The sequence below is a fragment of the Lampris incognitus genome, chromosome 3 (genome assembly GCF_029633865.1).
Source record: "Lampris incognitus isolate fLamInc1 chromosome 3, fLamInc1.hap2, whole genome shotgun sequence".
NCBI lineage: Eukaryota > Metazoa > Chordata > Actinopteri > Lampriformes > Lampridae > Lampris > Lampris incognitus.
The window spans coordinates 92,835,273-92,862,925 of record NC_079213.1 but is presented as its reverse complement, the minus strand read 5'-3'; the positions used below and the strand labels follow the sequence as shown (position 1 = coordinate 92,862,925).

The window sequence follows — 27,653 nt, the reverse complement described above, 5'->3', positions numbered from 1 at the left end:
TATAATTATCATCATTGTCAAGCTGCAGTTAATGGCTGTACAAATACATGGAGATGCAGGACATGTCATCTGAAGAGGATGTACCGTCAATACTGCATACAAACCGCTGCTGCTGCTGCAGAGCAGAGGGACTCAATTAAAGGAAGACGACAGCATATTCGACTTGGAGATAACGAAGGCTTTATTTACAATTTCAAAGTTCATTTTAGTTAACAAATATATACTATGTACACATTTGCAAAGTCGACAGTGTTTGTTTTACAACAACTGTTCAGGCTACAGTGAACTGTGAGTCAGACTGAACAGAGGACTGTTGTAACTATTTACACCCGTAAAGAATTGTACAAGTCTTCAAGCGCACTTGAACACACCGTTATAAATACTCATCAACATATTAAGAGATGGAAAAGGGACTTTTATAATCTACGTGGGTTAATTTGATTATCATCATTTGTGCACATCTTTAAAAAAAAATCAATTCCAAGGATCAAATTATACAATCTTTTGCAGGTTTAAGGTGACGCTACTTCATGGTATAGATTTAGGATACACTCTTTTTTGTCCCCCTTTCCTGGAGAAAACTGATCTCAGAGCAGCCCCACATTACATCAGAACAGGTTCAAGCTACACCGTGATTTTCTCTCTAATGTTATTTACAAACTACAGTAAAAGGCTGAGCCATTTGGTCCATACATATTCAATAATATGTATGACCAAATACTGCATAGTTACAAATGGAACCAGAACTTCCACCTACAATCAACTCAACAGGACAGTCCTACAGGGTATACAATAAAGCCTCGTGGAAAACAGTTCTTAGGTAAAAAACATGTCACCATTTACAGTTATGTACACCTACGGATCAGACACCGAGTCGTACAGCATTGGAGAGATTGGTATCAAAAGGTACATTTAAAGACCGGGTTTCACAACAGATAAGGTTACAGTTTAATCATCCAACCTAGCCGCTAGTAAAACAGACACTGGCGGGAAGACTTACTATGCCAAAAAAGAAAAGTCTCTTATTCCCACTGTTTTAAGGTCACTTGCGCTAAAAACTGACAGCACAGATTAACAAGCATTGCCACACATGCTAAAATAACTTCAAACACATCACAGTATTAATCTTGGTTCAATGTAGTGAAGACAATGGGGACCAAAACTAAGCCCTTGGACGTTGTTGACCAATCCAAATGTCTGGACAACCACATCAATCCATGACTCAAACAGGCCACGGTGTGAGCTCTGCCACTGTGTACGTATGGATTGGAGAGTTCTAGCTGTTTCTTGATACAGTCCGTCAATAACATGAATCAGCTCGAGTCTACACCGAGGCAAGAATGATGTCAATCAGAGGCAAATTAACATTTAGGGTCTGAGTCACTGGTTTGGAAACCATTAGCAATGCAAACATCTATCGGCTGAGTCAAGGAAAGGCAAATCCATCCATCCATTGTCTTAACCGCTTATTCTGCTCTCAGGGTCGCGGGGATGCTGGAGCCTATTCCAGCAGTCATTGGGCGGCAGGCGGGGAGACACCCTGGACAGGCCGCCAGGCCATCACAGGGCGCACACGCACGCACGCAAACACACACACACACACATTCATTCCTAGGGACAATTTAGTACTGCCAATTCGCCTGACTTACATGTATTTGGACTGTGGGAGGAAACCGGAGCCCCTGGAGGAAACCCATGCAGACATAGGGAGAACATGCAAACTCCACACAGAGGACGACCCGGGATAACCCACCAAGGTTGGACTACCCCAGGGCTCGAACCCAGGACCTTCTTGCTGTGAGGCGACCGTGCTAACCACGGTGCCACCGTGGGAAAGGCAAATGGGTTTTTAAAAAAAACAAAAAGAAAAATTATTCTTATACCTAAAAATAAGAGTTGGATTAATAAGGCAGAAATTGAGATTGATATAATGAATTAGAGGGAGGTGTTGTCCTTAAAGTGTCAATGACACAAAGGTAGTACATACCAGTTTAAGAAGAGACATTCAAAGGAAATAGGTCCAAAGGAAGAGGAGACATCAACTAAGGTCTTTATTACATGACCATGTGATCACTGTATGGAGTCTCTGATTCTTCATTTGACTACTAAACCTAAAAAGAGGCACTTAAACAAAGTGGTGAAAGACTACTAGCAATCATATTGCAATATATATATATATATATATATATATATATATACACACACACACACATTCTGAATGCTGTTTTGAACTGGCTGCTTGCTATTTACAGCACCAGCAGAGTGTTAAGTGTTGGGCTGACAGTAAAGCAACGCTTATACGTTGTCATTCAACTGCCAGTACGCAATGTTGCCCAAACGTTTTGCTGCAGCATTCTTTCCAACGATAACAGACATGGGAGCAAGACAACCATGGTCAACAACCAGCCAACATTTTCTGGTAGTTTCTCTAGAAATAAATGGACCACCTGTGACTGGTTTCTTGAATTTCTGGTACTGTGTAGGGGTGGCAAGTCAGGCTTGAATCCAGCATGTTGATACGAAATAATGATTCTAATACTATTAGGTAGAGCCTACTGTCATTTCAGTGGTGACTGACAGGACAATTTTAGACATAAAAAAGGAGGTTTAGAGCATAGTTTCAGTTAATTACTATTTTCATATTTAAATAATAAATAAAAAGTTAATTTGCTTTCTCTTTTCTGTTCCAATTACATTCCTCTTTCCTCCTATACAATGTATTGCTATGTCCACATACATATTTGTTTGTGCTTTAGTAATTTCATTAGGTTTGCTTTACAAAATATTAGAATATTCTTTTTCTACATGTTCTGCGAGATAACTTAGATATTTAAATGTTCATTTCTAATCTAATCAAAATTTTTTCAAACAATAAATATTACAATTCAGAAGGAAAAATTACAGTAATATGTTCTCCATGATTCCCCAACATTTTCATATGCTCTTTCATTGCCATTGTTTGGATGGCTCCATAAAAACGGACTAAAAAGCAAACCTACCCTCCTATTGCTCCAGTGGACATTACAATAGCGTTTGTCAAGGAACAATCATTTTAGCAGCATTGATGAACCTATGATGCTGTCAAGTGGCACAGTCCATTCTGTTTAAAAGTCCACTCACTCTCCAGCCAGTAGTTATTGAGGAACCAGCTCTGGAGGTAAGACTTGTAACAAGCAGATATTAAGGTGTAAGAAGGCTGGATTGATCAAGAGGTGTTTTGTGTGCAAGACAGGGTGCATGGTCACAATTCATCTGCTACCAGCTGGAGTGTACTTAGCAAATTCCACAATGACCATGTCAGAGAGAAATATTTAACTAGGAGTTATTAGCTGAGAGGTAATGGCTGGGAATGAAGGCATCTGGAGGTTGCTGTTGGCACATCAGCTATTGGAAGACCAGGTGGTGGTAGGTTGGCTGGAGGTTATAGGGATGAGAAAAGCCTGGAGATCGAGCTAGTGGCTAAGTTCAAATCCCAGGCTGAAATCTCTCATGAAAGGGCAGCTCTTTTGGCTCTCTTGTCATAGATTTGAGTCAAAACGTCTGCAGTGTCTTTCAGCAATGCATCAAAGACGCTGTTTGCAAGTTGCATCTTGACAAACAGCTCATCTTCATCATAGTTGACCCACTGAGCCTCCTCCTCATGGAGCTCCTGAACCTGAAAGCCAGAACCTGATTTGTTAATACTGTAGCAGATATGAAAAAATACTATTTGTGCAAATTACAAACACATGGAATAAAACGTTTTCAACTGACTTACTTTATAATTTTAAGTTTTAATTGTAAAATGTGCCAAACTAGGTTTAAGTGACTAGGAAAGGAAAGCAACTGCTTATAATGTGAATGCATGTCAAGTATGAGGTGCATATTTTTAAGATGAAAAATGTGTTGACTGCTGATCTTACCAGTATGTGATCCACTCGGTCTCGCTTCTTCCTGCCAAATTTGAGCATCTTCTGCCAGTCAGTCTTCTGGTTCTGGTCTTTCTTCAGACCATACAGCTTAAGTACTTCTGCTGTGATAAATTCCTGTAATAACAATGTAAAAATGTGAGTCCAGTTCACACCTTCAGCCACCAAGAAACTGTAGTTAGGCTATTTCTGATTCTGACTCTACCAGTCACCCTGGCTGGTTACCAACCATCCCTAGTTAGCTTTTAAAACACTGAGTGGCTGGTGATGTGACATTTGCTCTGTAGACAAAATTTATTTTCTTTCTTTGTTGTTGAATATCGGCCAACTGTACTTTACCTGGACTTTGGCAATATCTCTAGGTGACTTGACTCTGTGGAAGTAGGAGTTGACTCTCTGTGGTTTGACCCACTGAGGCTGATGGGCGTTGGGGTCTTCGGCATAGATCTCCTGAAGAATCTCCCAAGTGAGGTCATACACAGCCTATGGACAGAAGATAAAGTACGGTGTAAGGATTGGTTAGAGTTGATGAGTTAAAAACATGGTTTTAGACTGCTCAAGATTGAACAAATATGTAAATACAATTTTAAATAAAAAATGCATCTTTATATTAATTTCTTTGAAGTTGTCCTCCTTACTTGTCTGTAGCTGCGGATGCAGAGTGCATCGTGGTCCTGACTGTTGGCTTCTTTACCCAAGTAGACTTGTGAAGGCTTTGGGATGGGCAGCTGAGTCAGGGTCAGTGTACCTTCCTCTCCAAGCTTACAACTGTCCCAGATCTCCTGGGTGGCAGTGTGAACCAGCTTTTCCACCTCCGTGGCTGAGTGGGGCACTACCATGGCAGGCTGCTCAGGTAGTTTGGGTGGCAGGGGGAGAGGCATCTCAGGCCGGGGTGGGGTCTTGACCTGCTGCTCTCCACCTGGCGCTGTGACCAGCCCTCCCAGGGCTGTTGTGACTGATGACCCAGACCTTCCCCCTCCACCTCCCAGCTTTGCCTCCTCCTCGTCTTCTCTCTGCTTCTGTTTGAGTCTCTGTTGTTCCCGGCGTGAGCTGAGGCCAAAGTCTTCATCAAACCAGTCCTGTTCGTCACCCAAATCATCCAGTAGCTCACGACTCAGCTCTAGCTCTGCTAGACGCTTGGCAAGTTCCTCTTGACCACTGGGTCCCAACACTGGACTCTTCTATTGGTTAAAAAAAAATACAGAGGACATTCAATTTCAGATTTAGATCTAGATTAGAATTAGAATATCTATGAAATGATTATTATCTAATTGCTGAGTCACTAAAGTAGAACAAGATCCAATAGTATCTACATTATAAATCAGACATGCCTTTAATCTATGAAGGATTTCACTGATGTATAACACAGACCAGGAAAGAACATCAAATTCAATACTCTGTCAAGTTATTTGGACTTTGGATGTACACATCCTGAAATCTGGGGCTTATCAGGTCAAATCAACAAAAACTACATGTCGATATGGCTACGCAATGTGATAGCTGGTGTTTTCTATGAAATAAAGTTACATTCTCATAGCCATTTACCTCACTGTCAACGTCAATTTTGCTGAGTGATATAAACATTTCTATTTTTTGTAATTTGTTGAATATATTAAGAAAGTCGATCTATTCAATATCTAACATTTTCAATATGTTTTTGTGTTTCCATGATTTCTTATAAAACGAGTGAAAAACATGGACTCACTGGTTGGTTGCACAGCTCTGGAGAGGACAACTCATCCTTCTCTGCCTCCAAGAAGAATGGCAGACCATCCATCAGTTCCGCTGAGGAGAAAATCTCCTCATTGTCAACACCATCACCAAACATATCTCCATTCATCTGGTTGGCAGCAGCTATTTTCTGCTCTTTGGCCTTTTTAATCTCAGTGATCTGCTTCACCGCATCATTCACAAAGTTGTGGATAAGTTTGTCAGCAAAGGCATCTAGTCTTTCTTTGTCCTGTTTTTGACTCTTCACAATGTCTGTGGAGGCATCAACAGGAATGACAGAGTTTTGGTGGGAGTCTATGTCTTTCTTCTCAATGATGGTAGTAATCTCCTTCAGGCTCTGCTTCGCCCAGCCTATCTTGTCCATGTCGGAGATGATGAGAGGAGCTTGCCTTTCTTCAAACTCTAGGATGATGCCCTTCCCATTCGGCACTGGATGCCCAAGATCGCTGAGGTTATGGGTGTGGGACTTTGCCTTCAGAGTGTGCTGGTTCTTCAGATGTTCAGCTAGTTGATCAGACTCATCAGTAGGCTCTTTATCTTTGGAAGCAGAATCATTACCAAATGTTTCCTCTCTTTTACCCTGCCGGTCTCCTTGATTGCGCGCTTTCTTCTCATCAGCTTCACGTTTGTTCCCATCCTTATCTGACAGGTCGTCAAAAAATGAGTCCTCGTCCTCTGTGGTGTCCGTGTACATCTCAAACTTTTCTGGCAGGTGAGTGATCTTGTCTGGAGGAGCGAAGATACCATGCTGCTCTTCACACTCAAAGTATACCACCCCATCATAGATGCCATTGTTGCTCCCTTCAGACTTGTCCAGCTCCACACCAGCCCAGAAACCATTTGCAAACTTGGTTGGACCTTTAAATCTCAGTGTACCTGGTTGAATGTTGCTGACTAAGACCCGGTCTCCAATGTTGAAACTGGGCATCTCATCAATACTCAGAGGAGATGGAGTCTGTGAAGGGGAGATGATGGGTGAGTGGTTGGAGATGATGGTTTTTTCCTTGGTGTCATCTTTGGTATGGCTATGAAGGTCTAGCAGTCCTCCAGAGTGATGGCTACTGCCGTTAACTCCAGAGTGTTCACTTAATTCCTCAGCAATGTCCTCTTCCACCTCCTCCTCATCTTGGCGGCTGTAGAGTGGAGACTTGCTGTGGGAGCCCTCTCTTGACGCCTTCACCTCTGTGGGGGAGGGTAAAGATGTGGAGGCAGATTTGGAACTATGGTGGACCTCCCTGGGTGATGACTCCACGGAAGACTCAAAGTCATCATGGTAGCCATCTGCTAAAGGAGAGGAGGGCTCAGCATTCTTTATTGTAGCCTCTTTCTTAGAAGAGAGGGCAATAGAGTTAGGGATGTAGGAACGCCCAGGGGAAGGGGAGCTGTCATTAGGCTGCTCTAATGTTTTGGTTTCTCTTGCAACTGAATTAGACCTGTTTGAATGTGAATCAGCAGATCTGACATCCTCTCCTACTACAGATGATTCAATGGTCTTCATTTGCTCATCTGTCTCTAGACCACCAGATGGAGAATGTCTGCGCTCTTCACTCTTGGAGGATGGACCATGGTCAGTTACAGACAGCTTCGGCTGAGAGCTTGGCTTCTTTTCTTGGTCTAATTTGAAAAGACACTCAGAATGTTGATCCTCAGACTTGTCGCCCACAACAGTTCCCAACTCTTCCTTAATGTCTGATCTATGGTTTGACACAATACTCTCATTTCCTGACTCGATCTGTGGCTGAGCTTGTCCAATCAGTGGCTGGTCTTCCCTGGAAACTGGTCTGGAAAGACACTGGGGGGAGATGGATTCCCTGAGAGCGGAGGAGGGACGCTCTGGGCTGCCATATACTGGGGTTGGGGTGACTGTTGGTACATCCTCATCAGACAACCCTTCAGGCAGTGAGGTAGATCGACTGCGCCGAGGAGAAATGAAGTCATCTGCAAATGATACAATACGAGATCAGACCTTAATAGGATACAAATTAAAACAATTGTTTAAAGGATTAAAACTTAAATGTTGTGAAATCTAATTGTGGTGGGGAAAAAAACCCTACCATGGACCAATGGTGAATCAGGGCGTGTCCTCTCTGAGTCTGAGACAATCTTGAAACCTTCGCTTGAATCAGACCTGTAGAGGGGATTTTTGTTATCCCAACACTGTTAATCTCTCCTTTACATTAAAGTACAAGGCAGCTGTATTATGTAAACAATTGTGTACCTGTATGGAGGAAGTGGTTTGATTTTGGTCTTTCCTGAGGCAGCAGTGAGAGTCTTAACTTTGGCCTTATCAGCAGGTGTTGTGTCCTGCTCACTGTTAAGCTCTGCCTTGGTCTTCTGGATGAAGTCATTATAGGACTAAGAACAAAACAAATCAAAGACAAGAAAAAAAATCTATTGTGGCTTCAACTTAATGAGTGCCAGTTTTTGCTATGCCTCGACTGTGTGTGTACATTGATTGCTGCAATGGGACAAACACACAGATGCACATCCATTCCCACATTCAAATATACACATTCACACAAACATGCAAACATAAACAGAGTGATGTGCATTTGATTTGAGAAAACCCAAACAAACAATGATTAAACAACCCAAAAATTCACCCCAATCCTAAACTCACTCTCTCTGACACACACACGCACACACACACCTGTAGTTGCTTTAGTAGGCTGGCTTCCTGTGCCTTCAGCCGCTCTTTGTGCCTCTTCTTCTGCTCTTTCTTCAGCTGGTGGGCCATAGACTTGCGTTTCCTCAGCTCTTCCTTCAGGGCCCTTATACGGCTTTCTATGTCGCTTTGGTCAGACATTGTTTCTGAAACCAAATGGTAAATAACTGTAAGAATCCTAAATAAGTGCCAAAACAAATCACTTGCTAAGTGATTAGCAAAAAATAATTCAACTTAGTTACCACTGAAACCCAAGTCCAGTTCCTAATGGTATACTTTAACACGACTGTATAAAGTCCATTTTTATGCATGTTGCTTTGACTTGCAAACAATGAACGTAACAAATCCCAAGTATTAGGAAGCTTAGTATTACAGACTAAAGTGCTAAATCTGATAGCTATCCATTATTGCAACTGACCAAAAAGACTGAAAACTGAAATATGTCTAAAAACAGATGTAGAGCTAAAGGAGCCATCTAAGTAGTTAGCACCAATACTTAGATGATGTAGCTGCCTCTGCTTGTGCTGTACCTGGGTGCAATGAAAAGCTTTCTCTCCTCCTATAGCATTCTGTAGCTAAGCAGATTAGGTATCAGGTAAGTGCTCAGATAATGCATTCCTGGCAGCATCACATTATGCCTAACTACACTCTGCCAAGCAATACAGCTGCATTGTTACTCTTCCTCTCCTTTTCCCCCTCCTACCCAGGGAGCCATGATGAAGAGCTATCATCTACAATCCATTCAGAAAGTTATGGGTTTGATGTGTGTGATGAACTCACCGGTCTGTGCGGCTGTGGGGGTGTCGGTGGGCTGGGTCTGTATCTGGATGGGGCTCAGGGAGGCAGAATGGACCTGCATCTTGGTTTTTCTGCTGCTACTATCTGACTGGGAAGCAGCAGTGCTGAGGTTGCCTTTGGCTGGAGACTGGAGAGTTTGCACAGCAGGAAGAAGGGAGAGAAAAAGGAGGGTTAGTTTGGGATTTGATAAGCCATGTCAAATTGACAGGATAGAGGGCCATGCTGACTTCCATTTTACATGTTAAATAAAACAAAGTAACAAATCAGACAACCAATAAAGTTTATACAATAATCCCCTTCCTATCCATTCATGTCCTGACCTACAGAGTAAAAAGTAAAGCCCAAAAAGTTGAATCAGGCCATTTGGTCACAACATTTAGTGGGAGAAATGTTTCAACACCCATCTAACTGACTTCATCAGTCTCAACTGACTGCAGGTATACCCCCAACCTTATAAACAGCACAGTTGCATAATGACCAAAACTAACAATCGGTTTTATATGCAAATTGCCGTGACCATTAACTAGAGTTTCAATGGCCATGTGTACCATTCATAGAAGATTGGGGAATAGTTGAAATCACAGCATTGTAAAATGGTGACAGATGTACTCTTAGCCCCCCCTCAGTTCAGGGATGGTCATTCCCTCGTTACATAGATGGCCTCTTTGACTTCCCGTTCAAACCAGCGTTCCTCCATATCAAGGATGTGCACATCCTCATCCTTGAAAGAGTGGCCACTGGCCTGTAGATGGGTGTAGACTGCGGAGTCCTGGCCTGACGTGTTAGTGCTTCTGTGTTGTGCTATCCTCTTGGCCAGTGTCTGTTTGGTTTCCCCAATGTACAAGTCACTGCAATCCTCCTGGCACTTAACAGCGTACACTATATTGCTGTTTGTGCTGGGGGACCCGATCTTTGTGGTCGACCAATCTCTGGCGCATCGTGTTTTGGGGTTTGAAAGCAACTGAGATGCAGTGTTTGGAATATACACTACCGTTCAAAAGTTTGGGATCACCCAAACAATTTTGTGTTTTCCATGAAAAGTCACACTTATTCACCACCATATGTTGTGAAATGAATAGAAAATAGAGTCAAGACATTGACAAGGTTAGAAATAATGATTTGTATTTGAAATAAGATTTTTTTTACATCAAACTTTGCTTTCGTCAAAGAATCCTCCATTTGCAGCAATTACAGCATTGCAGACCTTTGGCATTCTAGCTGTTAATTTGTTGAGGTAATCTGGAGAAATTGCACCCCACGCTTCCAGAAGCAGCTCCCACAAGTTGGATTGGTTGGATGGGCACTTCTTTGAGCAGATTGAGTTTCTGGAGCATCACATTTGTGGGGTCAATTAAACGCTCAAAATGGCCAGAAAAAGAGAACTTTCATCTGAAACTCGACAGTCTATTCTTGTTCTTAGAAATGAAGGCTATTCCATGCGAGAAATTGCTAAGAAATTGAAGATTTCCTACACCGGTGTGTACTACTCCCTTCAGAGGACAGCACAAACAGGCTCTAACCAGAGTAGAAAAAGAAGTGGGAGGCCGCGTTGCACAACTGAGCAAGAAGATAAGTACATTAGAGTCTCTAGTTTGAGAAACAGACGCCTCACAGGTCCCCAACTGGCATCTTCATTAAATAGTACCTGTTAGAGCCTGTTTGTGCTGTCCTCTGAAGGGAGTAGTACACACCGGTGTAGGAAATCTTCAATTTCTTAGCAATTTCTCGCATGGAATAGCCTTCATTTCTAAGAACAAGAATAGACTGTCGAGTTTCAGATGAAAGTTCTCTTTTTCTGGCCATTTTGAGCGTTTAATTGACCCCACAAATGTGATGCTCCAGAAACTCAATCTGCTCAAAGAAGTGCCCATCCAACCAATCCAACTTGTGGGAGCTGCTTCTGGAAGCGTGGGGTGCAATTTCTCCAGATTACCTCAACAAATTAACAGCTAGAATGCCAAAGGTCTGCAATGCTGTAATTGCTGCAAATGGAGGATTCTTTGACGAAAGCAAAGTTTGATGTAAAAAAAATCTTATTTCAAATACAAATCATTATTTCTAACCTTGTCAATGTCTTGACTCTATTTTCTATTCATTTCACAACATATGGTGGTGAATAAGTGTGACTTTTCATGGAAAACACGAAATTGTTTGGGTGATCCCAAACTTTTGAACGGTAGTGTATGCATCTTAACTGTTCCGAAACTCCGCCACAGATGGAATCATCACCAGTTTATGCTTAGGCAGCTGTTGTCCTTCTCCTCTCTTCCACTGGCTGGTGCACTGTTTGGGTGTCTTCCTGGCTTTGACAAACGCTCAGTTAGGATTATCAAATGTAACCAGGGCCTGTTTAATGTGAGATTTCTTCCCTTTCCAAACAGTTGTGTCAGTGGGGACGTTGTCAGCTCAGTAGTACAGCGTCCTGATGACTCTTAGTTTGTGCTCCAGTAGATGATGAGAGTCAAACCTTAAGTACTGATCAGTATGTGTTGGCTTACAGTAAACATCAACAATCAAATGTCCCCCATCACCAATTGCAATTTAAAAGTCTAAGAAGGCTAACTTGTAATTTTTCACAACCTCCCTGGTGAACTTGATGTGGTTGTCTAGAGTTAATATGGTCGATGAAATGTGATACATCCTGAGATTTAATTTTAGACCAGGTGTCATCCACAGGTGGTGGATGACACCTGGATAGGACATCAGAGCCCTCTTTTGCATTTCCTCCATATACAAGTTGGCCACTATAGGTGAGACTGGGGAACCCATAGCACACTTATGCCTCTGCCTACAGTACTGCCCCCTGTATTTGAAGTACGTGGACTGAAGACACAGCTTCAGGAGCAGACACACTTGGTCAATATTAAGGGTGGTCCTATTGCTAAGGGTGGGTTCATTTTGTAATTTCATACAGAGAGTGATGTAACATCATAAGAGACCATTGTTTCATCCCCCTCCACAATGATGTCCCCTCACCTTATCCACAAAATCAATAGTGTTCTGAATGTGATGTTCATTATTGCCCACCAGTGGGTTAAGAATAGATGTCAGAAACGTGAGAGGTTATAGATCACTGAGTTAATCATACTAATAATAGGTCGTAATGGCACATGCTGTTTATGTATCTTAGGTTAACCATACAGACTAGGGGTAGCTTCCCCTGGGTATAATCTATGGTACAAAATTCTGTCAATAGCATTGTCCTTATCTAACAGCTTCAGACAATCTGTCACCTTTTTCTTGCCTGGATTTCGTTTCAGGGGCTCGTAAGTATTCATGTTGCCAAGTAATGTGATAACTTTCTCACGACAGTCTGTCTGGTTTAATAAAACAGTGTATCTTCCTTTGTCCACCGGAAGGATGATGATGTTGTTATTCTCACTGAGAGTTTTGAGTGCATTCCTCTCATCTCTGCTGATGTTGTTTGGTGGCGGCTTCACCTTGCTGAAGCAGACTGAAAATTTCCTCCCCAGTTATTCTGCTTCCGGGTCCTTGATATTGTTTTTACGGATCACTGATTCCGTAGCTGTGATCAGTTCCACTAGTGGGATTTGCCTCAGCGCGACAGCAAAATTTAGGCCCTTAGCAAGGATGTCTTTCTCCGCCTGGGTGAGTTGTCTGTCAGACAGGTTCTTCACCCACGTTGACATCGTCGATGTGTGCCTGGTGTCTGTCTCTCTGCTCGCCGTTGAGGGTGCTGTCCAATGTCTGCTGATGTCTCCAGCATGCAGTAAGTAGGTTGTGTATCTTTTGCTGCCTGGTTTTCGACTTTGTGTTGCGCTAGACAAGCCCTCTCCGTGAACTCAATCACACGTTGGAAAGTGGTCTCATCTAGACGCAATGTGAGTCTCTGTTGGATCTGCTCCTGTTCAGCTTTCAAAGCGTCGATGGCAAAATTAGTTTGTCTCACTTGTTCGTTCAACAGCTGGCTCTGTGCCTTCTGGAGTATCTTGTTAGCTTAGTAGCCCTCGACAGAAGATTTCATTTGCAGGCTCTTAGGTGTAATTCCGCTCTTTCTGCACCTGAGGCTGAATCTCAGGTGGTTCCTGTAGTCTGCCATCTTATGTGCTGGTTGTTCGTACTCATGTACAAGTTTAAGGCAATCCTCGCCAAAATGAGTCAAAATGTCATGATACATGCTCAATAATCCAGGTAAGGAAATCACAGAAAGTTTAATCAGTTCATCTGGACACAACATTTATTTAGAGACATGTTTCATCACTCATCTAAGGGACCTCTTCAGTTCCAACTGACTGCAGGTATCCCCATACTTATAAACAATACAGTGGCATAACGACCAATGGCAATGATCGGTTTCATATGCAAATTGCCATGATCATTAACTAGAGTTACAGTAGCAATGTGTACTATTCACAAAGGATTCCCCAATCCTCTGAGAATTTATTTTTTGCAAGGCAAAAAAAAAAAGACTAATGAAAACCAACGCAGCATTTGTACTTACTCGTTTGCTGGGTGTTAGAGAAGCAGAGGTGAAATCCTGGGGGTAGTTTGAGGGGCTGATCTGGGCTGAGGCCAAGGGTATTTTAGGGACCAAGGCAGGTGTCGCGATGGATGGACTCTCTGGGAGCTGGGACACTGAGCTCTCTGTGTGGATACTGGACACGGGTGTCACTGGGGAGGAGTCCTCCTCACTCACAAACTCTGATAAGCAAAAATGGATAAATAATATGTTGTCTTTTTTTTTAACCAAGATGAATGCTGACACATGCCCATCAAATTCATTCCAAAATGATAAATTTGCCCCATTCCATTTTAAAATCACCATTTTTCTATAATGTAATTGGGATAATTGTGTGTGTGTCTTCCTGCAGCTAATCTCGCAAACTACAGGACCTATTAGCCCAATATTTTTTGTGCATTGTTATGACTGTATGATCAACAACCTTTTGTCATTGTGGGGATTCAAAACTTTCGAAAAACATCTGTTCTCGCTATATCTGCGCCCTCTCTTCATTCATTCTCTAGCTTGCTTGACCAAAGCTACTTTCTGTCACTGCCCGAACTCAACCATGCGCATGTGCGACTCACATTTACAGTTGACTCTGATCGGGAGAGACTATTTTCCCTTGCTGGGCCTCCATAGCCAGTGTGCCTTGCCGTCCGAAGATTCCCGAGGGCCAAGCATCAAAGCAGCAGAGAAACAGGCTAACAACGGTTTTACAATTTTCGTACGCTATTTCATTATTAAATGCACTTCTGAGAATTTTTGAGGTGAGAAATCAACTGTGTAGATTTCAAATATAGGCAATTTCCGAAAATTGATGGCGAATCGAATTGCTTTAACGTTTTCGGAGTCGAGAAGCTCCACAAACTAGCAACCAGCCAGCCAATCACGTTCACAGACCCCGCTATGAGCTGGCTGGAGCTCTCTCAAGAGACCGATCTCGTAGACAAGAGGTTTTTATTTTCCCTGTTGACAGATGGTTTGTTTAGATACCATAACACAAATGACCATTGTAAAATTAATGGAACTGATTTTTAAGACAAATTACCATTTAAAAACGACATAATCTTCTTTGTTAAGTTCATCAATGATGACAAATGATAATAAGTCTATGGTTTTTGAATGTTTAGACTCAGCATTTCCTTGATACGATTTGTCTGAACTTTACAAGGTTTCCTTGATTAATCTCTCAATATTTCTTAGGGCAAACTCTTTTGTGTTCTCTGTCAATGTGTTTTTAAGCATAGGATTTCAGATATACTAAAATGAGATTGTTAAATGTGGAAAAATGAACGTGGGGTTTCAAATTCACTCTGTCAAAGTTGATCAAATAAAATATGTGCTGATAAAACCATTTGAGTTCTATCAACTTTGATTTGAAATGTAATTACTGAGTGTTAAGGGGTGCATGCATTATTCGGCAGAATTGACTGTTGCTGCTGAGTAATGCATCCCCTATTATTTAATTTTAGGTCATTATTAAATGTATAATAGAATAAGGGTGATGTGCAGAGCTATAGTAGCTACAGAGGTATAAAGTTGGTCAGCCACTGCATGAAGTTATGAGATAGAATAGTGGAAGCTAGGTTAAAAGGAGAGGTAACGCAAGCAGCAGTATGATTTCATGCCAGGAAAAAGCACTACAGATGCGATATTTACTTTGAGAGTATTGGTGGAGATGTATGGAGAAAGTCAGAAAGAGTTACAGTGTGTCTTTATGAATGTAGAGAAAGCACATGACAGGGTGCTGAGAGAGGTCTGGTATTGTATGAGGAAATCAAGAGTGGCAGAGAAGTATGTAAGAGTGGTGCGGGATATGTATGAGGGCAGTGTGACAGTGGGGAGGTGTACAGTAGGAGTGACAGATGGGTTCAAAGTGGAGGTGGGATTACATCAAAAATTGGCTCAGAGCACTTTCTTGTTTGCAATGGTGATATACAGGTTGATGGACAAGATCCAGCAGGAGTCTCCGTGGACTATGACGTTCGCGGATGACATTGTGATCTTGTAGCAAGAGTAGGGAGCAGGTTGAGGAGAGCTTAGAAAGGTGCAGGAATACACTGGAGAGAAGAGGAATGAGAGTCAGTGGGAGCAAGATGGAATACCTATGCATGAACGATAGGGGAAGACAGTGGAATGGTGAAGATGCAAGCAGTAGAGGTGGCAAAGGCGGATGAGTTTAAATACTTGGGGCCAGCTGTTCAAAGTAATGGGGAGTGTGGAGGAGAGGTGAAGAAGAGAGTGCAGGCAGGGTGGAGTGTGTGGAGAATAGTGCCAGGAGTTATTTGCGACAGAAGGGTACCAGCAAGAGTTAAAGGGAAGGCTTACAAGATGGTTGTGAGACCAGCTATGTTATATGGTTTGGAGACAGTGGCACTGACGAAAAGACAGGAGGCGGAGCTGGAGGTGGCAGAATTGAAGATGCTAAGATTTTCGTTGGGAGTGAGGAAGATGGACAGGATTAGGAATGAACACATTAGAGTTACAGCTCAGGTTGGACGGCTTGGCGACAAAGCAAGAGAGGCGAGATTGAGGTGGTTTGGACATATGTGGAGGAGAGATGCTGGGTATATCGGGAGAAGGATGCTGAAGATGGAGCTGCCAGGGAAGAGTAAAAGAGGTTATGGATGTGGTGAGGGAGGACATGCAGGTGGCTGGCATGACAGAGGAGGATGCAGAGGACAGGAAGAGATGGAAATAGATGATCCGCTGTGGTGACTCCTAATGGGAGCAGTTGAAAGAATGAGAAGATTGAGTGTATAAAATTCGCACTGTCGAGCCAAAACGGCCCAAAATATGTGCTGGAAAACCATTTGATTCATAAATCTCCGGAAATAAAGTTACAGTGTGGGTGCATTATTTGGCAGAGGTGTATTTTATTACCTGCCAAGAATGGAGAATCAGCCGCTAAATATCATTATTAATGTTTCCCTAAACTTTCTCCTTGAGCTAACTTCAGAATTGTTCCCACCATGAACTTTAAGAAATTCTAGAAATTATACCATGTCATGTTCAGCATCGGGGATGCTTCTCCTGACTGCAAAGTATACTGGGTATGAAGGCCCAGTAAGGGCATTTTAGTCTCTCCTAAAAGTTATAAAGGAACAACTTCTTCTAGGTTGCAGTCAAAACAGGAAGTGTTGTATATTCTTGTCGCCGCCCGAGTCAACTGTAGATGTGAGTCACTCATGCACGAGTCAACGGTTCACCCAGCTTTGTTATTTTATGAAAATAAAGAAAGGGTTCGGGTTAGAGCAAAATGGTTGCATAGCAAACCTTTTCTTTTTGAAGTGCAAGTTCATATTAGACTTAGTCACATTCATGCAAGGTTCCCGCCTAGGAGGCTGCACATCTACAGACAAGTAAAACGTTTTTATTAGGTAGATTTTTTTTTAGCTTTAGTGTTGCAAATAAAAAAAACGTTTTTTTCCTCCATATTTCCCGTTCAATCGACTCGGCCACTGTGCAAAAAGTCTTACAATGACAGGAAAAACTCTGGTTTTTCTGTCTGTGTGTGCTTCTATCTGCCCGCTGCTAATCTTGCATACCACTGAGCTAGCCAGCCTAATAAATTTTGTGCAGTTATGACTATGGTCAATGACCTCTCATTGTTGCAGTTATTCAACCTTTGACAAGCATGTTTTATACCACAATTGAGTGCTAACTCCTCAGTTGCCTTTTCAGCTAAGGCCGAGCACCAGAGAAGGAGAGATACATCTGGCGGGTATCTGCAATCTACTGAGTGCACTTTTCTAGTTTTAAGTACTATAATGATGTCTTTGCCAGAAATTCTTTGCGAATAAAGAGAAGAGACTCCGCCACCTTTCTCGCTGTTGGTCCTGTGTTCTGGGCTTCGGTGGTGACTAGAGCTGGGGGTGACGTCGGAGCTCTCCTTTATGCGACACTCTGAGGCCTCCCGATCTCTGTCCCAGGTGGCTAGGGCCTCCTTTTCCATTCTGCGGACCACAGCCTCCTCCTGGTCCAGCCGCTGCTTCCACTCCAGTAGCTCCTCTGCATGGCGCCGCCTCTGCATCAGCTGCTGCTCCCGCTTAGTCAGGAATCTGGGGAGAAGGGCCGCCATTATGGAGGGAGAGAGATGTAGAAAGACAAGAGTGTGGTGCATGGATGAAGAGGGGAGGGAGGGAAGAGAGGAAGGAGTAAATATGAGGGGAAGGGATGTAGGGGAGTGTTGAGGTGAAAGACAGGGTGTAATAACAGCAGCCAGGAAAAGAGAGGAGAGAGAAGGAAAAGGATAATCAACATCAGGAGGAAGAGATGGAGTGATTTTGACACTGCAGAAGCAAGCAGACCCAAACCACCTCGACAAACCATTTTCACTGCAAACGCATCCTAAAACCACTTCCCAACACACACATTCACAGGCACACATATCCACACCATGCTTGCCTTATTTATTTTAGCGGTAATAACCATTCTGGCTCCTTGTGCCCAAGTATGCTAAAAACAATCTTAAAAAGCAAAAGGTAACGATGTATCACACAAGAAATAAAAACAGCTAGAAAATTAAGCCAAGATGTTGAGGTATGAATCATGCATCAGGTTAAAACCCAAGGGTTGAACTTCAGTTGAGTACAGTCATACACACCTCACACATACAGCATCAGTCAGTTTCAGAACCACCTAGGCTGACAAAAGAAGCACCTCAAGCATCAGTCATAGCTCCATGAGTGTCTCTTTGATATGTCCTCTCCCATTCATAGTACTCTACTGACCAGGAGGCCGAATGATAAAAAGAAAAATATAGAAATATAAATAACATGTTGACTAGCCTGAGCAATTAAGCCATTACTTTCCAATGGCAATCTTAGCTACCATTTAATTCATATCACCACCTTCTTAAAATAATGGCCTAAGTCATATTTTCAAGTTTTTCAAAAAACAGAATAAACTGACAAATTTTGTTTCAGTTTGAGTTTATTCTGTATTTTGAAAAACGTGAAAATATGACTTAGGGCATTATTTTAAGAAGGTGACGAGAATAAACTGAAACTGAAACAAAATTTGTCAGTTTATTCCGTTTTTTGAAAAACTTGAAAATATGACTTAGGCCATTATTTTAAGAAGGTGATGATATGTACCTTACTGCAAACACACACATACACTATGAGCCAAAACATTATGACCACTCACAGGTGACCATCTCCAAACAAGGGCCCATGTCAATTTCTGGGTAGATTAGATAGTAAGCGAACAATCAGTTCTCGTAGTCAACGTGTTGGATGCAGGAGAAATGGGCAGGAGTTAAAACCTGAGCAACTTTGATAAGGGCCAAAGTGTTGTGGCCAGACAACTGGGTCAGAACATCGCTGAAATGGCAAGGCTTGTCGAGTTCTCCCGGTCAGCAGTGGTGAGTACCCACTGACAGTGGTCTGAGGAGGGATAAACGTCCAGGCTTATCGATGCGCTAGGGCAACGAAGGCTATCCTGTCTGGTCCAAACCGACAGAAGGTCTACTGTGGTGCAAGTCACAGAACATTTTAATGATGGTTACGGGTGAAATGTGTCACAATACAGTGCATCGCACCCTGCTGCATATGGGGCTGCATAGCAGCAGACAGGTCAGAGTACCCATGATGACCCCTATCCACTGTCGAAAGTGCCTACAATGGGCACGTGAGCATCGGATGTGGACCTTTGAGTAGTGGAAGGTCATCTGGTCTGAAGAGTCCTGTTTTTATTTAGATCAGGTAGATGGCTGTGTATGTGTGTGCTGTTTACCTGAGGAAGTGATGGCACCAGGATGCACTATGGGAAGACGACAAGCCGGTGGAGGGCATATGATGCTCTGGGCAATGTTCTACTAGGAAACCCTGGGTTCAGCCATTCACGTGGACGTCAATCTGACACGTACCACCTGCCTAAACATCATTTCAGACCAGGTACACCTCTTCACGGCAATGGTATTTCCTGATGGCAGTGGCCTCTTTCAGCAGGATAATGCACCCTGCCACACTGCAAACATTGTTAGGGAATGGTTTGAGTAATAAAGTGTTCAAGATGTCCCTGGTCTCCAAATTCTCCACATCTCAATCCGGTTGACCATCTGTGGGATGTGCTGGACCGACAAGTCCACTCCATGCTGGCTCCACCTAACAACTTATAGGACTTGAAGAGTTTGCTGCTAATGTTTTGGTGCCAGATACCACAGGACACCTTCTGGGGACTTGTAGAGTCCATACCTCGGCAGGTCAGTGTTGTTTTGGAGGCATACAAAGGACCAACAGCATTAGGCAGGTGGTTATAATGTTTTGGCTCATGAGTGTATATATCAGAAGTTCTCAAACTTATTACTCAAAGGTCCGCATCTGATTTTCATTCAGAGGTCCAGAACATTTGGTGATAGAACAACATTTAATAAACTCACTTGTAACTTTTGTTATAAGTTATTACTTTTATAATGTTCTGTGAAGACCTGCCCTGCTCTGCCTCTAATTGGCTCTAACCCTAACAAAAACTCGTGTAACGATAGACTACTTGTTATTGTAATTTATGGTCACACTAGTTTCTCTCTTCTGCTCTCTGTGTTTCAACGCGGGTGGGGCTCAGCCCCTCCTGACACACATGCGTGCACACACATACACAGAGCAGAGGCGAGACAGTGAACAAGGCGAAGTTAAGATAGCATTACTCGAACTACAATTGTTACATTACTGTAAGTGCAATAACAGCTTTGCACCACCCCCTAAGAAAATTCTCTGGTGTAACATTAATGTGTGGACTTGGTAGCAACAACACACAAAATAGAAACGTACTGTATTCATAATATGAGATACGGGCTGGATCCAGATTGGCTTGCCGTTTGGTCTGGATGCAGACCAAGCTCCAATTAAGCTATGGTTATATATATATATATATGCAATGTATTAAAATTTTTTTGCTGTATCTGTGTTGATATTCCGCTCCTCATTAGTTGAGCACATAACAACACCACTGATGGTTTCGGGAAAAAACGCTATATACATATATAGTTACAGGCATCTACCAAAAAAGTGCAGTCAGGTTCGGCTGCTGTGTAATGTGTTCTCCTACAGACCTAAAAGCCATCTGTACTTATTATCCTATCCCAAGCAATGGGAGGAGTGAAGATTTACAGAGCTAATTAAGCAGATAAAGCATTCTGTATCTGCTCTGCCCTCTGATAAAGATACTAAGTCTTTTACCTGTTAAGCCTCATGTATATGTTCACTGTTAAATACGTATGCGTTCAATCTGTCAGTACTTGTGCACGTTTTCTGAAAGCTTAAAGATACAGACCAAACGGACCAGTACCACCGAAAATCATGGGGGCAGTGTTGCCAATAGTTCAAGTGAGACCAGCAAGACACGAAGACATTTAAAAAATGGCGGAACTCCTTGAGGAGAGGTTGTGCGAGTTGGCGAGATATTTTGAACACATCTATGATGTATTTAATGGCTTCACAGACTACCGCCATCTACAACGCTGCCTCCGCTTTTGCCTCATTCTTAACAGGTACATTAAAATGACCTCCTTCATCATCGTGGTGTTTGTTGTTGTCAGAAACTTTTGACTCTGAACTGCCCTCTAGTGGATGTATTGCTTAACAATGGAGGTATGCATGGAAGTATGTGGGCAGTGATGGGTACACCTTTTGAAATGGATGTGTTCATAGTCGTACGTAAAGGGAACATATACAAGCCTTTACAAGTTTCAGTGTGGTTTACTCTCCAAACACTATCTCAATGACTGGGCTGGAGCTGAGCTGCCAGTGGCCACAATGTGAGGGACATTAAAGAGATCCACTGCAAAACACTCATACATTCTGAAAGGAGTTTAAGTCACAGAGGGAGGGAAAAAAAGAGAGGAAGAGTCACAAAGTACACACTGCATAGAAATTGGTGGTAACCCAGAATTTAGTCTGACATTCCTCTCCAATATGGAAGAGTCCTGTTAAAATGAACCTGACCTTTGATTTTGAGTACCAAGAAATGACCCCTACTCCCTCTTTTTACAGATGACCATTGTTCAAATAAAGATAGTTACCACATTTTCTTAACAATGATGTGCTTTCATGCAGACAATATTTACACTGCATGCTAAAAAAAGTCATCAAAAGTCAAATAATCAGCTCATTTTAACAAGGCTGCATTCCTTGGGTGCTTCTTGTCAAACTTTAACTCAAACGCACCCCCAATTCCTTCCCGGAAAAGGATGAAAAAAGAAAAACAAACAAATCAACAAACCCCCGCATCCCCCTCCCACATCCCAGTGGCAGTGGCTGAACAAAAGCATGCTCCATGGGGCAGGGGGTGAGGCTGGGCAAGGTAAAAGAGCAGAGAGCACTGTACAGTACCTGACCAAGTGGTTGTAGATAAAGAGCTGGAATTTGGGGTGAAGGTTGGGGAGACAGACACTGAGGGAGGCCCAGTGGTGGGCCGTGAACACAGAGAAAAAGCAGTGGACAGGAGAACAGAGTCTACAGCGCACACAGACACGGACAGAGAGAAAAGACACCAAAGTCACACACACAAACAGATGGGCATGGACATGCACACATCAAACACAGCGGAAAACAAAAGTGACACAGATAGAGGAATGACAGGACAACACACAAAGGACAGATGTGTCACAAGACGAGCAGAGAGAGAGGGAGAGAAAAGAAAAACATGAGCAAATTCTTTTTATTGCAGTGTCAAATGTCAGTATTCCAGGTTTCTGACAAAGAAGGCTGCTACTCTACCATGGCTCTGTGTTGGGACGTACCTTTATCAGCCAATCTCTTTCCAACCAGGTTGTGGTTATGATTTCTTACGAAGCTAGCCTACAGTAGGAGGGAGGGAACTAACAAATATGTGTTTCTGGATTACTTGAAATAAATGCCATGTGAATTCTCGAGGTGAGAGGGGTTAAAAAAGTGATTTGTTGCTCATTCTGATCCTAAATCAGTTGCCCTATAAGAGCAATTTCAAAAGATTACAACACTAAAAAGTGTTTAACTTGTTTGCTCATTTTGTTAATGTTCAGTCATTAGTTCTGATACTTTGCCACATACTTTGCTGTTTTGATGTTGACTCACATACTCCATGATTCTTTTAGTTTTCCCTATTTTAGAGTTTGTTCTTTGTGTTCTTTCTGTGAGCATCCCACCGAGTCAAGTTCCTTGTATGTGTAAACTTCCTTGGTTAAAAATAATACTTTAAGTGAACTAATTACATCTTCACCTTCATAAACTTTAGCTGATAAAAGACATGCATGATTACAATCTTTCCTTTAATAAAACAACGGGGACTTTGATAATCAAGAATGACAAGGGAGTGCAAGGGAGTTAGGAAAGCCATAAGGATGGATCATTAAAAGCCCAAAGCAAGTTAGCATTTCAACGGAAAACTACAGACAATGTACTGCTGCAAACAAAAACGAGTATTAACCCATTAAGATTGAGAAAGTCTTAGTATTACAAAGAGAGAATATTCAGTAGAGGGTCTAAACTGGGATTGATGTCCAAGCAGTAAATCCTAAGCCGTTGAACAATTCACCAATTGTTAACAAAGTCAAATTAAGGGAAGGGGAGAGCTGTGTGCATCACAAGAATCGCTCCAATCACCTGATCAAGCTATGAGCCAAGCTACAATTTCTCAGCAATTCCTACAGTTTGACATTTCATGCAGTTTAAAACTATTTCCATGCAATTATGTAAGTTCAACACTGCTACAGTTGTCAGCTAGATTTTGCTGTGATTGACAGGTGAGACTGAGACCTATAAAGGACAGTTTGTAGGATGTACTTGGTTGGAGCTAGAGGATGGTAGCAGAGCGATAGTATGGATGCTTGTTTGTATAAGAGGAACAACAACATGGAGCATGCTTATATTCACATCCACACTGCAGCACTTTGACACAGAGACATAGATGTTTAACACTAGGTCTCTATTGTCTTTAGTTAAAAGAGCTACTCAGCTACTTAGCCTAGTTTACTGTAGTAGCCACAGCTGAGCTAACTAATCATCGATCTATAGAAAAAAAGTTGGATGGTCAAGTTCTTTGGGATTGGTGATCGGGGGCAAGAAAACCCTGTTAGTTATTTGCAGAAGTAACTTGGGGAACACTTTCATAAAGACCCTTTAAAGAGGAGAAAATTCTTCGAGGCACTATTGCAGGATACCTGCGGCAAGCTGCAAGCTTTGTTAATAAGTCATGGTGGTCAAAAATGATGGAGGAAGAGGAGCAGAGGAAATCCAACACTAGCCAAACTTTTGAGGTCCAGCCAGGGAGAAAAGGTCAATACAAGGACAACAGAAGAAATATCGGAATGGACTGAAAATCAGTGCAAAGACTTAAAGAGGAATTACTTTTCATCCATGTGAAAGCGCATCTTCTTAAGCTTCTGCATGATGCTGCTGGTCTCGCTGCCAGAGACAGAGAGAGGAGGAGAGGGGCTACAGACATCCCTGTCTGCTAGCCTCATGCTGGGGACTGCTTCTTCACACACAGGGGTTTCTGACATGGGAGCCTCCTGAGGGATGGATGGAAAAACACAGACAGATAATGATGAGAACCATTTGCCATGTGAATGTATCGTCAAAGGGAAGACTTGTTTTTTTTTCTTCCTTGATCATATTGAGTTTACTTCTGAACAAAAGAAACCTTGACTGGATAGTGGACTGAAATCACATCATAAACCTCTCCTAACTGTGATCCGGTAAGATGAACAGGTTTTGCAGTAGATAAGTGGTTTGGTTGCTGTGATACTAACAGGTGGTGCTTCGCCTCCGACACACTTGAGACGCTCCTTGAGTCTTAGTGTGGAGTTTCTCATCCTCTCAATCTCCTGCTGCTGCTTTAGCAACAGCTGCCTCTCCTTCCTCGCTGCTTTGTTGGCTTCCTGGAGACGCTTGATCTCAGCCTGGGGACACAGACAAGGAGAAAAAACACACACGCACGTGTGTGTGCGCAGATAGTCATTAGCATACCTTATCATATAGCTTACCTTACTCTTTACCTCTCAGTGATGGAGTGTTGAAACTTGCTGACCCCCAAAATCATTCATTTAAGTGCACAAAATGAAACCTACTCCAAATACTCAATTGCACTCCCCTCTCTACAATCTGCATCTCACTTGTGTCAGAATGTAAAAATTCTTCCTTTAGTAGCCTCTCCTTGATAGACATTCCTTTCATGGCTGAAGTGGATCTGCTAGATGTAATTGATGGGATCAAAGCTTTCATCTGCAGTCATCTGGTCTGTCTCTTTAGCAGAATGAGAGCCTCTTTCAAAAACTTTATACAAGTAGTATATATGCATTACTAGTATACATGCACGTGTCCTTGCAGGTAGCTATTATTACCCATCAGTAAGCTTCTAGTCAGTTGTGTATTTGAGACTGTAAGCAGGCATGTGGAGGATACCCGCCTTGTTCACTGGGTATATAATAGGGCATACCACCTATCAGTTTAATTACCAATGCCTATACACTACAGATTCCACTGCCACCTACCTGCTCCTGCTGAAGCTTCATCAGCAAGCCCCTCTGCCTCTTCCTGATGGGTGGCATCTTGTCATCCTCACCCTTGTCTCTCAGCCTCCTCTTCTGGTGCTCCAGCCATGCTAGCTCAGTCTTGGTCTTCTCCCTGAGGGCCTTCTGGCGGAGGTGCAGCAGAGAGCTCTGGTGCTGAAGCCGCACCTCCTCGTCCTTCATGTACTGGCGCACCATGTCCATGGTGAACTGCGAGAAGCTGTCCTGGCCGCCAGAGAAGGCCATGCTCACATCCTGAGTCTGAGAGAGAAAGAAGGGGGTGACACAGATGTGGTTATGAGGTGAAGCAGTGATGGGTAAAAGTTAGGGGTCAAAGGTTATGTGATCAGGAAATAAGATGGGGATTGAGGAAAATAGGCAATAGTTAAAAAAAGAAGGAAAATGTGAAAAGAGAAGAGGGGATGGCAATGGGAGGAAGGAGGGAGGGTGGAGAAAGGCTCAGTGAGACATCAGGGCAACAAAATCTGATCAGACTACCTAGGGCTCTACCCTAACATTTTTCCCAAGGAGTACATGTGCTCCTAAAAAAATAGAAAATGACAATAAAAAAATAGGAGCACACAAAGAAATTCAGGAGCACTGTGAAAAATGTTCAAGTAACACAGAGTTCATTAATAAACAATTGATTACATAAATATTTTTACTGGGCGTGCATGCATGCGTGTGTGTGCTCTTTCTCCGTGTGTGCAATTATGATGTGAAAACCAGTGGAGGACTATGAAAAGTAGAAGACCCTAGTATCTAGATATGGGCCTTAAAATATTGAAAACATCATTGACATAGCTTTTTAAAATACTGAAATGTTGAAACACAGCTTTATCAATAAAATATTGCAAGAGCTTTTTAAAACATTTTAAAGTTTTTTAGCCCATCTCTCATCTGCCAATCAAAGCAGCCATTGACACAACACTGGTCCACCTTTCGTTTTTTACCTTGTTACACAGTGGATTTAAGAAATATGAGGTTCCAGAACTAAACATTAAAATACAAAGACCAACAGCTGCTTTATTCTATGATTCTCTCTCTTTCTTGCTCTCTCTCTCTCTCACACACACACACACACACACACACACACACACACACACACACACACACACACACACACACACACACACACACACACACTTTATTCACATTAAATTTGTATGTTCTCCCTCCTCTGGCTCCAGTGGATGTTGGGAGTAACAGTGGGGGGGTCACGGTAGCTTCGCCAATGTCGTTCTCAGCTGCTCTGTCGTTACTGGCCACCGTGAGCCACCTCAGTTAAAATTTGGGAATCCCACTCGCCGGATTCCTCTTTCTCCTCATCTTTTTTTGCTCAAAATAAGTTAATGGGGTTCATTTTTAGCGATGTCTATGCGATACTTTAAACGTATCTGTCCCTGACTGACTGAGTGACTGACTGAGTGATGAATTTACACCAATGGTGCTTGTAATCTTTACTCACAAACCGTGCTCGTAAATTATTTTTCTGGTTTGCACACATCTATTTTTAGGGGAAGTGAAATATTCATACTGCAGAGCCCTGCTGCCAGGAAAACACACACACACACACACACTCAACAAATACTGACGGAAAATTCACAATGTCGGTGGTTACAAACGCCTCCCATTGACAAACACTGACTCAGCCTGAGAGACTCAGGGAAGGGTAGATGAATTTACACAACCATCTCACCTTAGAACGGTCATGTGCTCCTGTGGCCAGTGTCCTGTCATGACTGGCTGTCTCCTCCTCCGATTCCTCATGTGGACGGGATTTCTTCTCCAAGGTACCACGGCGGTGTGCTTCAGAGGGCAGCAGAGAGCGAAATGAGCGCTCCTCAATTTCATCTTCAGTCATCGACTCGTCAAACTTCAGAGAGTACTCTGTTGCCACTGATGTACTGTCTGCTGCAGAGGCAGAAATAATGTTAGTCCCATGTTCCCTTGCGGTATATCCCATCCAGCAGCACCGACATGAAATCTTTTGACAGAGTGTATGCATGTGTGCGCTTGCGTTTCATTGTTTCTGTCTGCGATTTTTGTGTAAGTGGTGATAGGGGATAGTTTCTTATTTTTGCCCTATATCACCTTCTGTGTATTTCAATACATTTTCATTTGAGAAAATGTAGAGTTCTCCTAGACCTTAACTTCTTCAATAAGTTTGAAAGTTTGTGTTTGTAGTCAGTATGAGGTATTTTGAGAGTGGTTGGACAAAATGGAAGTCAACTACACCATATCACTCTATGGCTGAACTGTTATTCTTCACAAATAACACAGTATGTGATAGTGGGTGAACAAGTAGATGAAACGTATAGTAGTATCTGACTGAGTCGGCAATATATTTCTTTTTTTGGGGGGGGGGTCCCCCCCCTTTCTCCCCAATTGTATCTGGCCAATTACCCCACTCTTCCAAGCCATTCCAGTCGCCGCTCCACCCCCTCTGCCAAGCCGGGGAGGGCTGCAGACTACCACATGCCTCCTCCGACACATGTGGAGTTGCCAGCCGCCTCTCCTCATCTGACAGCGAAGAGCCTTGCCAGGGGGACGCAGCGTATGGGAGGACCATGCCACTCCTCCCCGTTCCCCCTC

General features: G+C 42.7%; 1 protein-coding gene across 1 annotated transcript in view; it reads right to left on the bottom strand.

Moving 5' to 3' along the window:
• Positions 1 to 3,487: 3,487 nt before the first annotated feature.
• Positions 3,488 to 27,653, bottom strand: part of cep350 (centrosomal protein 350) — a 54,461-nt gene continuing 30,295 nt past the window's right edge. Inside the window, exons 23-38 of the mRNA XM_056276861.1 lie at positions 26,758 to 26,972; positions 25,041 to 25,319; positions 24,300 to 24,449; positions 23,896 to 24,059; positions 21,901 to 22,023; positions 17,390 to 17,628; positions 13,565 to 13,764; positions 9,085 to 9,229; positions 8,290 to 8,450; positions 7,858 to 7,994; positions 7,694 to 7,767; positions 5,614 to 7,577; positions 4,547 to 5,089; positions 4,248 to 4,391; positions 3,903 to 4,025; positions 3,488 to 3,655 (exon numbers count right to left, since the gene is read on the bottom strand). Coding sequence (XP_056132836.1) covers positions 3,488 to 3,655; positions 3,903 to 4,025; positions 4,248 to 4,391; positions 4,547 to 5,089; positions 5,614 to 7,577; positions 7,694 to 7,767; positions 7,858 to 7,994; positions 8,290 to 8,450; positions 9,085 to 9,229; positions 13,565 to 13,764; positions 17,390 to 17,628; positions 21,901 to 22,023; positions 23,896 to 24,059; positions 24,300 to 24,449; positions 25,041 to 25,319; positions 26,758 to 26,972 — 4,829 coding nt within the window. The remainder of the gene's footprint in view (positions 3,656 to 3,902; positions 4,026 to 4,247; positions 4,392 to 4,546; positions 5,090 to 5,613; positions 7,578 to 7,693; positions 7,768 to 7,857; positions 7,995 to 8,289; positions 8,451 to 9,084; positions 9,230 to 13,564; positions 13,765 to 17,389; positions 17,629 to 21,900; positions 22,024 to 23,895; positions 24,060 to 24,299; positions 24,450 to 25,040; positions 25,320 to 26,757; positions 26,973 to 27,653) is intronic.